The sequence below is a fragment of the Macaca mulatta genome, chromosome 18 (assembly GCF_049350105.2).
Source record: "Macaca mulatta isolate MMU2019108-1 chromosome 18, T2T-MMU8v2.0, whole genome shotgun sequence".
Lineage (NCBI taxonomy): Eukaryota > Metazoa > Chordata > Mammalia > Primates > Cercopithecidae > Macaca > Macaca mulatta.
This window is the reverse complement of record NC_133423.1, coordinates 59,106,050-59,119,929: the sequence shown is the minus strand read 5'-3', so window position 1 is coordinate 59,119,929 and position 13,880 is coordinate 59,106,050. Positions and strand designations below refer to the sequence as shown.

Sequence of the window (13,880 nt, the reverse complement as noted above, 5' to 3'; positions counted from 1 at the left end):
CTAAAGGTTTGTGAATTTCATTGTTCTTTTCAAAGAAACAACTTTTGTTTTTATTGATTCTGTGTACTGCTTTTCTAGTCTCTATTTCATTTATTTCTACTTTAACCTTTATTTCCTTCCTTTTGCTAACTTTGGGTTTAGCATACTCCTCCTCTTCTACTTCCTTAAGGTATAAAGTTAGGTTACTGGATTTGAGATCCCCTTTTTAAATGTAAGCATTTATAGCTCTAAATTTCCCTCTGTGTACTACTTTTGCTGCATTTTGTAAGTTTAACTACATTGTGTTTTCATTTTCACTCACCTCAAGGTGTTTTCTAATTTCCCCTGTGATTACTGCTTTGACTTACTGGTTTGTAAAACATGATTTGTTTAATTTCCACATATATATGAAATTTCCAGGTTTCCATTTGTTATTGATTTCCAGTTTCATTCTATTGGGTCAGAAAAAAATACCATGTATAATTTTGATCTTTTTAGTTTCATTTAAATTTGTTTTGTGGTGTAATACATGATCTACGCTGAAGAATGGTCCATGTGCACATGAGAAGAATGTGTTTTCTGCTGTTGTTAAGTGGAGTATTCTGTATAAACTGGTTAGGTCTAGTTGGTTCATGTTATTCAAGTCTATTTATTTACTGATCTTCTGTTTAGTTATTTTATCCATTATTGGAAGTGGGAGCATTAAATTCTCAAAATCCCATGGTAGAACAGTCTATTATTCCCTTCACTTCCGTTAGTTTATATGTCTGTTTTGAGGTTATATTGTTAGGTGTGTTATATTTATAGTTTATATATCTTCTTGGTAGAATGACACTTTTATCAATGAATCAAGTCTTTTGTCTTCTGTAACAGGCTTTGATTTAAAGCCTATTTTGTGTGACATTGGTATAGTCACTCCAGCTCTCTTTTACTTACTATTTGCATGGAATATGGTTTTTCATCCTTCTGCTTGTAAACTACTTATGCTTTTGTATCTCAGGTGAGACTCTTACAGACAGAATATAGTTGGATTATCTATTTTTATCCATTCTACCATGTTCTACCTTTCAATTGGAGAGTTTAATTCATTTACATATAAATTAATTACTGATAAGGGCTTATTTTTGCCATTTTGCTATTCATTTTCTATATTATTTATTTCTGAACTCCTCCATAACTGCCTTCTTTGTAACTAGTTGATTTTTTTCTATATATTGTTTAGTTTGCCTGTCTTTGTTTTCCTGTATTTTTTAAAGTAGAATCTTAAGTGTTTATCCTGAGGATTACAATTAATACCTTAACTCTATAAAACCTGAATTAAAATCAATGTAGCTTCACTAGTATACCTATCTAGTTATATATAAAGAACTCTGTTCCTTTACATCTCTGCCCTTTCTCTTATGGTATCAGTTTCACCAATTACATAGTTATCCATTTTGTGTTCATTAGCAGAAATTTATTATTATGAATTTTATCCATTTGACCTTATAATCACATAGGGAAACAAATCAGAATTACAAAACAAAAATACACTTATACTGGATTTAACACTTACCTTTGAAGTTAACTTTATTATTGTTTATTATTTTATCATATGGCTTCCAGTTACTCTCTAGTGTCCTTTCATTTCAGCCTGAAAGACTACTTATAGGATTCTTATAGAACTGGACTGCTAGTGATACACCCCTTTGGTTTATCTGAGAATGCCTTCATTTCTCTTTTCTTTTTGAAGGATATTCTTGCTGGATTCAGAATTCTTCATTGGCAGTTTCTTTTTTTCCTTCTGGCATTTAAATGTGTCACCCCACTGCATTCTGACTTCCACAATTCCTAATGAAAAATTCACTGTTAATCTTACTGAGGGTCCCTGGTACATGAAAAGTTGCTTCTCTTGTGCTGTTTTCAAGATTCTCTTTGTCCCAGGCATTTGACACGTTAACTAAAATGTATATTGGTGTGGATCTGTTTGACTTGATTTTATTTGGAGTTCACTGAGTTTGATGGATGCATAGATTTAAGTCTTTATCAAATTGAGGAGTTTCTTAGCCAGTGTTTCTTCAAATATTTTTTCATTCTCTATCCCTTTCTTCTCACACTTTTTGACTGCTATTATGCTTGATGGTATCCCTTAGGCTTATTAGGCACTTTTCATTTTTCTTTATTCTCTTGTCTTTCTTCTTTCTTAGACTAGATAATCTCTATTAACCTATCATCAAGTTCACTGATTATTCTGACTGGTCAAAGCTGCTACTGAACCCTTCTAGTGAAGTTTTTAATTTCAGTTAGTTTATTTTTTGCCTCTAGAATTTTTTTTTTTTTTTTTTTTTTCCAGACAGAGTCTCACCTGTCGCCCAGGTTGGAGTGCAGTGGCACGATCTTGGCTCGCTGCAACCTCCGCCTTCTGGGTTCAAGTGATCCTCCTGCCTCAGCCTCCTGAGTAGCTGGGACTACAGGTGCATGCCACCATGCCAAGCTAATTTTTGTATTTTTTTTTTTTAGTAAAGATGGGGTTTTACCATATTGGCCAGGCTGGTCTTGAACCCCTGACATGATCTACCCACCTCAGCCTCCCAAAGTGTTGGGATTACAGGCATAAGCCACTGCGCCCTGCCTAGAATTTCTATTTGGTTAATTTTTATAATTTATCTTGAGATTTTACATTTGTTGAAACATCACTTTTCTGCTTTAGTTATTTGTTCAGGGTTTCCTTTATCTCTTTGAAGATAATTTAAGCCAATTGATTTATCTTTGTCCAGTCAAATTTTGGGTTCCTTTGAGAACAGTTTATGTGAATTTATCCTTTTTCACTGTGAATGAGCCAAACTTTCTTTTCTTTGCATTCTTCATATCTACTTTTTGAAAACTGGACATTTTGAATATTTTAATGTGAAATAAAAACCATATTACACCATTGGATTTGCTATTTCTGTCTGTAGTGGGTTGTTTGTTTAGTGACTTTCAGGAACACTCTCATAATGGCTGTATTATTTGTCATGTGTAATCATTGAAATCTGTTTCCTTAGCTTACTGGTGAGCTAGTGTTTTGTGTGAGTTCTCTTAAATGGCTGGAAACAAAAGAAAGGAAAAAGAAAAACAATACTTTCCAATCTTAGCAGATTTGGTCTGCCTTAGGGTAATCCTTCCAGGCTTGCCTAGGCTGTTTACAACACTGACTCTGCCTTCAATTCCTGCCTATGCAGATCTTAAAGGTCAGCCAGAAGTAAGATTAGGATCTTCTCAGTATTTTTTGAACATTCTTCCAGCCCTCTGTGCTCTTTCAAATCTCGAGTATATTGAGAGATTTTCCTTCATGTATCTATCCCTTTTTCCAACCTATTTTTTCACAGGAATTTTGGTCTGGTTAATGCTTGTCCTAGCTGTTATCTATAGCCTCAGGCTGCTGTGGCAAGTATATGCCTTTAAAGGCTTTTTGCAAACACTGCCTGTAAGTAGCCCCAGCCTTGTGATTGCTCCAAGTCAAGCAAAGTCCTTATGCTAGTCTTTCCAGGAGCTATCAGACCACTCAAACACAATTCTTTGAGAATGATGTTCCTATTATTCCCTCTGGCACTAGGAATCTACACCACAGGTGTGCACTGCTCTCTTTCTAGCTGCCACCAGTCTGAAGGCTGGAGAATGCGGAGCAGGCAAATTACAATGCCACAGTGCTCTCTTAATGCAATGCAGCAGCTTCCTTCTTCATTGAATTTTCCCCTACTGGTTATTAAATTTTTACTGGATTCCAGATTTCTGCAAAAGTTGATTCTGACCAATGTTTTTGCAAATTTTATAGTTGTTTTTGTGGAGGGATGGAGCTCTGGAGATCTCTATTTTGCCATTATCAGTGATGTCCTAATTCTCATATTTTAAAAAATATATTGTAATATCTATTGTGAAAAATCTTGCATTCGATTTTCTATTCCTTTTGAAGCTAAACTGGATTATAGCAGATGACTGAAATTTTGACATTAAAAATAAAATAGTTTTAAAAAGCATGAAATTTTCTTACCATTCTTCAAAAGAAGTTTCAAACTGTCAAAACAAAAGATCTCAATAAAAATCAAATCTTAAACATATTAAAAAACAGTGAATAAACGTCACTTAAACTTGTCAATTCTCTACTTTACATATCTCTACTTCACTATATTTTTGTCTACTTATACTCTCGGTTGTGTAAACCAAAAATAAAATTCTAAGCCCCCCAACTGACTGAGTAGTTCCCCCCAACTCTTGGCCAAGGGGACCCCAAAGAAATCTAAAAAACTAGTTAAGGACATGATGGGAAAGGGGATTAGACATGACTCATTATGACCTCCTGCCTTTGTAATCTAGACACAACAGACCAGCTTTAAAATTAAAACAGAAATCTTAAGATAAACAAAAAAGATTCTTTGTAGCAATAATATACCAAATTCCCACCTGATTCTGATATAGCATCACCTGACAGATAACAGGCCTTGAAAGAAATCAAAGTATTTCACTCCAAAATATATTTCTTTGACATATTCTGAAACGGTCCTTCAAAACCGTCTTTTGTGGCAGAAATTTGCATTCTGTAGAGAAGCTCTTGCCCTTACTAGGTCCTTTTTAGTGAGCCTGACATCTTTCAAGGTCTGATATGAGACATTCACCATCTATTCTCTCTGAAGCCTGCTACCTGGAGGCTTCATCAATATGACAAGAACTTTGGCTTTTTTTTTTTTCTTTTTTTAATGGTGAATTCAACAATTCAGGCAAGTCATATCTTTCAACCAATTATCAATCAGGAAACCTGAATTCACCTATGACCTAGAAGTCCCTATTTATAGCTGTCCCACCTTTCCAGGCCTAACCAATATACAACTTGCATGTATTGATTTATGTCTTTCCCTGTAACTTCTGCTTCCCTAAAATGTATAAAATGAAGCTGTAACCCAATCACCTTGGGCTCATGCTCTTGAGACCTCCTGAGGCTGTCATGGACCATGGTTTTTAACCTTGGCAAAATAAACCTCTAAATTGATTAAGACCTGTCTCAGAAACTTATTGGTTTACAGTTGTTTCCCAAGAAGTACACAAATCTCCTATCTATTCATATTGTTTTATTCTTAACCCTACCTAATTGTTCTGACCTTTGTCTCTGTGATTCTAAATCTTACACATTCATCAAGGGACACTTCAAATGCTATTTATTCCCAAAAGACTTTCCTAACTGTCAGAAGTACATGACATCTATTGAATTTTAATGTGTTACCAAAGAGTAGTGAATACAAAATTACACGTGAGTTCACATATTTAGTTTTCCATAATATTATGCCTTTTCTGGCCTATAAAGTCATTGGCAGGGGTTATTTTCTACAGATATATTCTAAGAGTACCTTGGGTTGTATAAGTCATAAATTATCAAAAATGCAAAACCAGAATGTTACAGGTTTCATAGATTATCTCTAATTCAAGATGTTTATTTGGCATACATGATTACTTCTCTCTAGTTCCCATATCCTACCAAAATCTGAACAAAAAAATTATATGATATATATGTGTATGCATGTGTGTGTAAACACACACACATCCACATTAATATATACATATACAGTCATGTGTCACTTAATGACAGTGATACATTCTCAGAAATGCATTGCTAGGCAATTCTGTCATTGTGCAAACATCATAGAGTATATTTATACAAACCTCAGTGGTATAGCCTATTGCTCCTAGGTTACAAACATGCACAGTGTGTTACCATACTGAATGCTGTAGACAAGTATAGCACAATGTATTTGTGTATCTAAACATATCAAAATATAGACAAGGTACAGTAAAAATACAATAATGTAATTTCATGAGACCACTGTTGTATATGTGGTACCTCATTGATCAAATCATGAAAAAGACTAAATTCATATACATAATAAAAAAACTGATGAATGCAATTATGTTTAAAATCAAAACAGATTTTTTCATATAATATGACAAGCTTATTCTAAAATTTATATGGAAGAGCAGTGTATCAAGAATACCCAAAGAACTCTAAAAAGGTAAAAAGAACCACCACATCAGATATCAAAACATATTATGACTCATGTAAATGAGTGAAACCAGATATTGGCATAGGGAGGTAAAATTGACCAGTGGGATGGAAAGGGCCAGAAATAAGTAAAATCATATACGAAACTTTGATGTATGATGGATATGGTATGGCTGATTTATAAGAAATGACTGGATTTGAAATGAAATCAATGTAGAAAAACTCATTTTCTTTAAAAAGTAAAATTAGCCATCTATTCCATTCATATGCAAAAAGAAATCAATTTCACATTGTTAAGCAAATCTCCTAAGAGAAACTAAAATTTTAGTAGCTATAAAGTAAAACTGTCATAGGATTGTGGTATGGAAATTCTTCTTAAACAAGACACAAATCACTTAAAAGCAAAAGTAAAGTGATAAATTTAATTACATTAAAGTTAATAAAGTAAAAAGACACGTCACAAACTGAGACAAAGTGTTTACAACACATACAACTTACTAAAGGTAACAAGTTCCTACAAGTCAATAAGAAAATACAAGTAAACCCAAAAGAAAATGGCAGAAGATAAATTGGCATTTTGCAGAGAAGAGAATAAAAATTCAGTGAGCATGTTAATAAGATTCTAAACTAATTAATAATCAGGAAAATGTTATTCCTTGATTTTGGAAACTGGCATTCACAGTCCTGCATAATGCAGAAACCTACATGACGTTGATTTACATGGCAGTTCTAAGAAGCCATTTGAAGTTGAAGTATCACAAGAGAGTCTGGGGAAAATTGGTTAAGAGGCACTTCAGTGAATTTTGATATAATTATCCAAAACTTCTGAAGTCTTCAACAAGTTAGCAATAATTAATATTCTCAGTTTGGTCTTCTTTATAGCTCAATAGAAAATCATTTTATAAAAATAAAACATTATTACTCAAAATGTTTGAAGCAGAGTGCAATTTCATATGAAGAAACGTTTTAAGGTAATATATCAAAACACTACCTTAGCAACATTGTTTAGAAGTAACAAAGAAATAATTAAAAAATTATTTTAGTCAGTCTTTGATCTGATATTTGGAGGCAAAATTTCTGGTACCTAGCATTTAAACACTATTTGTTCAGGATACTGAAGCAGTTAACACAGAGAAGGCCTACAACTCCAGAGAAACATTTGAAGTCTTACATTAATAACTGCCTATCTGAAAAATTTGGACAAATTTTAGAAGTTTCTCAAAGTCACTTTAAATTATTATTTTAAATAAAATTCCAGATTATAATTAAGCTTAGAATTTCACTTTTCATAAATAATTGTGGTATGTAGACGCTTTAAAATATCTAATATAATCAATTATATCAAACTAAACACAAGACTGCATACAATTCTTATTTCTGATTTTATCAAAATAGCAAATGAAAACAAAGGTGGAGGGGGAGCTAAAACTGCCCGATTGGATGTAGTTTAAAAAATTACTACATTATAGGGGAAATGAAACACTTCATTTACTTACAGCTCTAAGCCACATTGCCCACAAACTTTTGCTTGATAAATATAGCATTTTCATTGTCCTTCTTTATTTAGCTCTATATTTTTATTGGAAATTATTACCAAATATTTAAATATCTAAATGATATTGTTGAGACAAAAAGTATTCACAAAACCTTCTATTTTCCACTGCAAAAATAAGAAAATAATTAACCTTATGTTAGAAATATTTTTTTAATGGACGATAACAAGTGCTAGTAAGGATGTAAAGAAATTAGAACCCATTTATATTGCTGGTGGGAATTTAAAATTGTTGGGCTATGGAAAATAATTTGATGGTTTCTCAATAAGTTAAATATAGAATCATCACATGACACAGCGGTTCCACTCCTAGGTATATACTCAAAAGAACTGAAAACAGGTACTTAATCAAATCCTTATATTATGTAATATATAAGTATATAATACATACTACATGCATGTTCATAGTGGCCCTATGTACTATAGACGAAGGTGGAAACAACCCAAATGACTATCAACAGATGGACAGATACCAGCTGTAGTATATGTACACAATAGAATATTATTCAGCTATAAAAAGAAACAAATTACTGATACATACTACAATGTGGATGGACCTCCCACATTATGTCAAATGAAAAAAATGCAGGTCACATATTGTATGATTTGATTTATATCAAATATCCAGAATAGATCTAGCTATCAAAATTGAAAATGAAAAAAGGAAAATTATCTCTATTTGCAGATGACATGATCCTATAAGCAGAAAACCTCAATGCTACACAAAAAACCTGTTAGAACTAATAAATGAATTCAGTAAAGTTGCAAGATACAAAATCAATGTACAAAAATTAGTAGCATTTTTATACATGAATAATGATCTAGTTGAAGAAGAAATTAAGAAAACAGTCCCATTTATAATAGCATAAAATGCCTAGGAATAAGTCTAATCAAGTAGCTGAAAGATTTGCACACTAAAACTATAAAACATTAATGAAAGAAATTGAGCATGATGCAAATAAATGAATAAATAGGTGTTCACAAATGGGAAGAATTAATATTGCTAAAATAATCATAGTACTCTAAGCAATATGTAGATTTAATGCCATGTCTATCAAAATTCCAATGACTATTTTCACAGAAATAGAGGAAGAATATAAAATTAATATGGAACCATAAAAAACACCAAAAGTCCAAAACAATACTGAGGAAAAAATGTAATGTTGGAAGCATCAGACTTCCTGATTTAAAATTATATTACAAAGCTATCATAATCAAAACAGTATAGTCCTGGCATTAAAAACAAAAACATAGACCAATGGAATAGAATAGAGAGTCCAGAAATAAGTTAAAACATAAATGGACAACTAATTTTTGACATGGGCATCAAAAGGACACAATGAGAAAAGAATAGTCTCTTCAATAAATGATGCAGGGAAAACTGAATTTCTATCACCAACAGAATGAAATTGGATCTTATCTTAAACAATATACAAAAATCAATTCAAAATGGATGAAAGACATAAATGTAAGATCAGAAGCCATAAAACTCCTAGAAAAGAACATAGAGGAAAACTCCTTGACACTGGTCTTGACAACAACTTTTGGGAATCACACCAAAAGCTCAGACTTCGAAGACAAAAATATAGAAATGGAACTGCATCAAACTAAAAAAAAAAAGAAAAGTCCAGTTACATACCGGGAAAAAATAATTGGAAACCACATATCTGATAAGGAGTTAATATGAAAAATGTATAAAAAACTCTTAAAACTCATTAGCAAAAACCAAATAATCTGTTTTAAAAATGGGCAAAGGACATGAAGAGATTATCTTCAAAAAATGCATACATAGCCAACAGGTATGCAAAAAGGTGCTCAACATCACTAATCAAGGAAATGCAAATTAAAACCACTATGAGATATCACCTCACACATGTAAGGATGACTACTATAAAAAAGACAAGAGATAAATGTTGGTGAGGGTATGGAGAAAAGGGAATCCTAGTACAACTGTTAGTGTGAAGGTACAACAGTACAGCCATTAGAGAAAACTGTATGGACGTTCCTAAGGAATTTAAAAGTAGGACTACCACATGACCCAGCAAGTCATCTTTTAGGTATACACCCAAATGAGATGAAAGCACCAGCTCGTAAAAATATCTTCACACCCATGTTCACTGCAGCATTATTCACAATAGCCAAGATATGGAAACAGCCTGAATGTTCATCGATGAATAAGTGAATAAAGTGAATAAAGAATAAAGTGAATAAAGAAAATGTAGGGGGTGTGCTTGTGTCTCTGTGTGTGTGCACGTGCACACATATATGTGTGTGTATAATGTGTGTGTATATGTTTATGTATGTCTGTATGTGTATATATACGTATATATACGTGTATATCTGTATATACATATATACACACACATATTAGCTACACACATATATACGTATATATACACACATATTAGCTATACGTGTATATATACATCTGTACGTATATAGCTAATATTCAGCTTTACAAAAATGGAGAGCCTGTTATTTGCCACAACCTAAATAGTTCTGGAAGACATTATATGAAAGGAAATAAGGCAGACACAGAAAGAAAAATGTTGCATGACCTCACTTACACGTGGAATGTATTTTTTTAGGGAGTTCAAATACACAAGTAGAGAATGAAACACTGGTTAAATGTAGAGATGCAGGTCAGAGGATACAAAGAAGCAGATATGGAGTATGAATAAGTCTAGAGATCTAATGTAAAACATGAGGACTAAAGTTAATACAATTGTATTATATTAGGGATTTTTGTTAAATAAGTAGGTATTTGCTGCTCTTGTTACAAGGATAAGGCACTATATGAGACTAACATAGAGATACATTAGCCGGCTTCACTACAGTAACCATTGTACTACTATACTATCTATGTGTCTGTCTATATGTATCTCAAAACAGCATGTTGTAAACCTCAAATAAACACAAATAAAATTTATTTCAAAAGAAAGCAGACTGGTAGTTGCAAGACTTGGGTTAGAAAGAGAATTAGGAGTAAATTTTTAATGGATATGAGGTTTTATTCTGGAGTAGTGAACATGCTTTATACATGAACTCCCTATGCTATTTTCTTTTTTTTTTTTTTTTTTTTTGAGACGGAGTCTTGCTCTGTCGCCCAGGCTGGAGTGCAGTGGCCGGATCTCAGCTCACTGCAAGCTCTGCCTCCCGGGTTCACGCCATTCTCCTGCCTCAGCCTCCCGAGTAGCTGGGACTACAGGCGCCCACCACCTCGCCCGGCTAGTTTTTTGTATTTTTTAGTAGAGACGGGGTTTCACCGTGTTAGCCAGGATGGTCTCAATCTCCTGACCTCGTGATCCGCCCGTCTCGGCCTCCCAAAGTGCTGGGATTACAGGCTTGAGCCACCGCGCCCGGCTCTCCCTATGCTATTTTCTCAATTGTTCTGTAGGTCTAAAGTGTTTTAAAAGATAATTTATTTAAAAAACAATGAAGTAGAGGAACATAAAACATAATTATCTAATTCAAGGAAAATATGTTTTAATAAGGCAAAAGAATATGGCTGGGGCTTTTGGGACACGGAGGTAAATCAAATCAGATTCATATGAAACCTCAAAGTTTTCATTAGAATTATGGCATCTTAGACTAAAAACCAAGAGACAGTTTAAAATGCAAAGAAGTTTCTGAGCTCTCAACTTATAAGAAGCAGGAAGAAGTTTGAGAGAGGAACTCAGATCCATTTTCTACAGACATGAAAGTACCTCTGGAACCAAGAGTTCACAGAGTAAATCAAAGAGGCAGTGAGAAACACAGACCAGGAAATTATTCCCAATGAGCAGGACTGGGTTCTAATACAAAAAAAAAAAAAAATTCATGGTCCTAGATTTGGGGAATCTGATACCACATGGTGATGAAATGCAGAATTGTATGGATCAGTGAAAGCCCTGTGTCTTCATTCTTACCCTTTTTGAATGAGGGGTTTATTGTGATTATTCTATCCCTTCTTCACTGTGTGTACTAAGTATGCAGGAGCAGTATTTGACTTGTCACTTTGGGCCATAGATCTGTGGGTCAAAAGAAGTTGCACACAGGGAACTTCATCTGTGTCAGATCTGTCATAGAACATGTGATTATGGATCTTCATGATACCATAATGATATAAAACTGTTTTAAGAAAAGGTCATTGTAGTTTGCATTTGGGGAGCAGTATTAATGATGTGGCAATGGACTGACAGATTGCTACCTAAATTGTCCCCCTATAATCTTGTCTCCTGGATCCGTATCTTCTCTAGTACTCTCCTGCGTTAACAGTGGGATTGACTATGTGCTTTGCTTTGGTCAGCGGGACTTCAGCATACATGACACAAACAAAGCTTTCTTAAGCACTTGTCTGTTGAGATTTGTCCTCTTGAAATATGCTCCAGCAGCCAACAACCATGTGAGTGAGACCATTTTAATCATTATTCCCAGTTGTGCTACCAGATGTGTATATCCACATGATTGGCCCCAGGCAAGAACCAGCAAAATTGCCCAGCTGAGCCCAGAACAAATGGCTGAATGGTAACTGCATAAATGTTTGTGTTTTAGCCACAAAATGTTGGAGTACATGTGTATATGTATGTGTGTGTGTGTGTACCAAAAGATAAAAGAAAAAAAGATAAATGGCTACCTTGCTCGAAGTATTTTCATTAGAACGGGGAAAAATTCTAGGCTGCAAAGAATAAATGAGTGATTGGGAGGTGTGGAATTAAAAATACTAAATATAGGCAACTTTCAGATGCTATGTGGAATGGAGAAAGAAAGACAAGGAGAGATATTTAAAGGTCTGCATAGAATTTTAAAATGTTTTAAGAATAGGAGATACATCAGTATCTTCAATGCGGACAGGAGTTAAGAAAAAAAGGAGATTTTAAAGACAGAATGCTGACAGAAGACACAACTGATGGAGCAAGATCTTTGCAAAAGTAGAAGATGCAATGTAGTGAGGGGAACGGCTCTAGGTGGGTGGGGGACAAAAAGAACAATATTTGTGGAGTTCAGAGGTGAGATATCAACCGTTTGAGACATTTCTGTTGTAGCTCTTTTTTGTTTGTTTGTTTTTGTTTTTGCAAAGAAATAAATAAATGAGCTGTGAGGTAGAAGATTTAGAGGTTTGAACAAAGAAAGACTGGAGTAGCCACCACAGACTACTAGAAAAATTTCAGTTGACAAACAATAATTTCAGAGCACTATATGATATACAATTGAGGTTGGGGACTATGGTTACATAATATCTCAAATTTTGTGTAATGTTCTCCAGTACCATTCAGCAGACCACGGGTGGGAGTGGGGATGGCAGATCATCAGAGACATTTGGGGTTGGCATTTTGTCAGACTACAAGGATGACAGGATAAAAAGTAAAGGACCAAATACACCTATTGATGAATGTTTAGAGAGATGAATTGATTAGGCAAGAAACTAAAGGAAAATAGGAACCACAGAATAGGAAAGTAGATACATCAGCGTTTGAAGTGCTCATAAGTTTCAAGTTAAATACAATAGAACTAATAGAATGAGAGAACTCAAAGTATGAGAAAGTAAAGAGTCAGATGTTAAATGTTATGTTTCACAGTTAAAAAATAGATATGAAGTGGTATAAATAGAGCCAAGTTTTCCAGTGAGAATGACAAACATTTTAACGTTCATGTCCTTGGTCTTAATAGCTGACACACTGTCAAGAACACGATGTCATGGCACAGTGCTGAACCAGGTGTGCTTAGAGCTCAGATACACCTGGTCTGGATGCTGGCTCTGCCACTGACATTGGATCTTGGGGGAAATCAGCCTCTGAAATCATTTTCCTCATCTGCAACTGGAAATAATGGCAGTTTCTATCTCATAAGGTTTTAGTAAGAATTCAATGAAATTATGCATATTAAGTGTCTAATAAGTCTATATTTGGTAAACATTTTATAAATATTAGGTTTATTATCATTGTTGATGTTATTAATTTTGTACAATATATCAACATTTTAAAGAATGCTTTTTAAATACTTTCTCTCTGTGTTGTTCTTTTAAATTACAGTAGCATCCTAATGACTGATATTGATTAAATGAAGAGGAAAATTTTAATTCTGTAGAGCTTACTCTAAATTAAATAAAACTATTTACAGCCTAGGCAGTCTAAGAGAATAAGGTAGAGGAAAAAATAAAACATAATCTTTTATTTAATCTTTTATTTGTGTGAGAAGATATTCAGGTGATTATTTTTATCATTGTGTGATGTTTCCAGATTCTTTGCAAAAATAAAATATAGGGAAAATTTTCATAGTAACTCCACTCTGAAGAGTTTTTCTTTGGAGATTCAAATTGCAATTAAACTGGAGTGGATAGAAAAGTCCGTGGCAGATGCATTG

The 13,880-nt window shown here is 33.7% G+C and overlaps 1 protein-coding gene across 1 annotated transcript in view; it reads right to left on the bottom strand.

Moving 5' to 3' along the window:
- CCDC178 (coiled-coil domain containing 178) overlaps window positions 1–13,880 on the bottom strand; it is a 483,853-nt gene that overhangs the window by 427,941 nt on the left and 42,032 nt on the right. Inside the window, exon 5 of the mRNA XM_001101213.5 lies at window positions 3,989–4,011. Coding sequence (XP_001101213.3) covers window positions 3,989–4,011 — 23 coding nt within the window. The remainder of the gene's footprint in view (window positions 1–3,988; window positions 4,012–13,880) is intronic.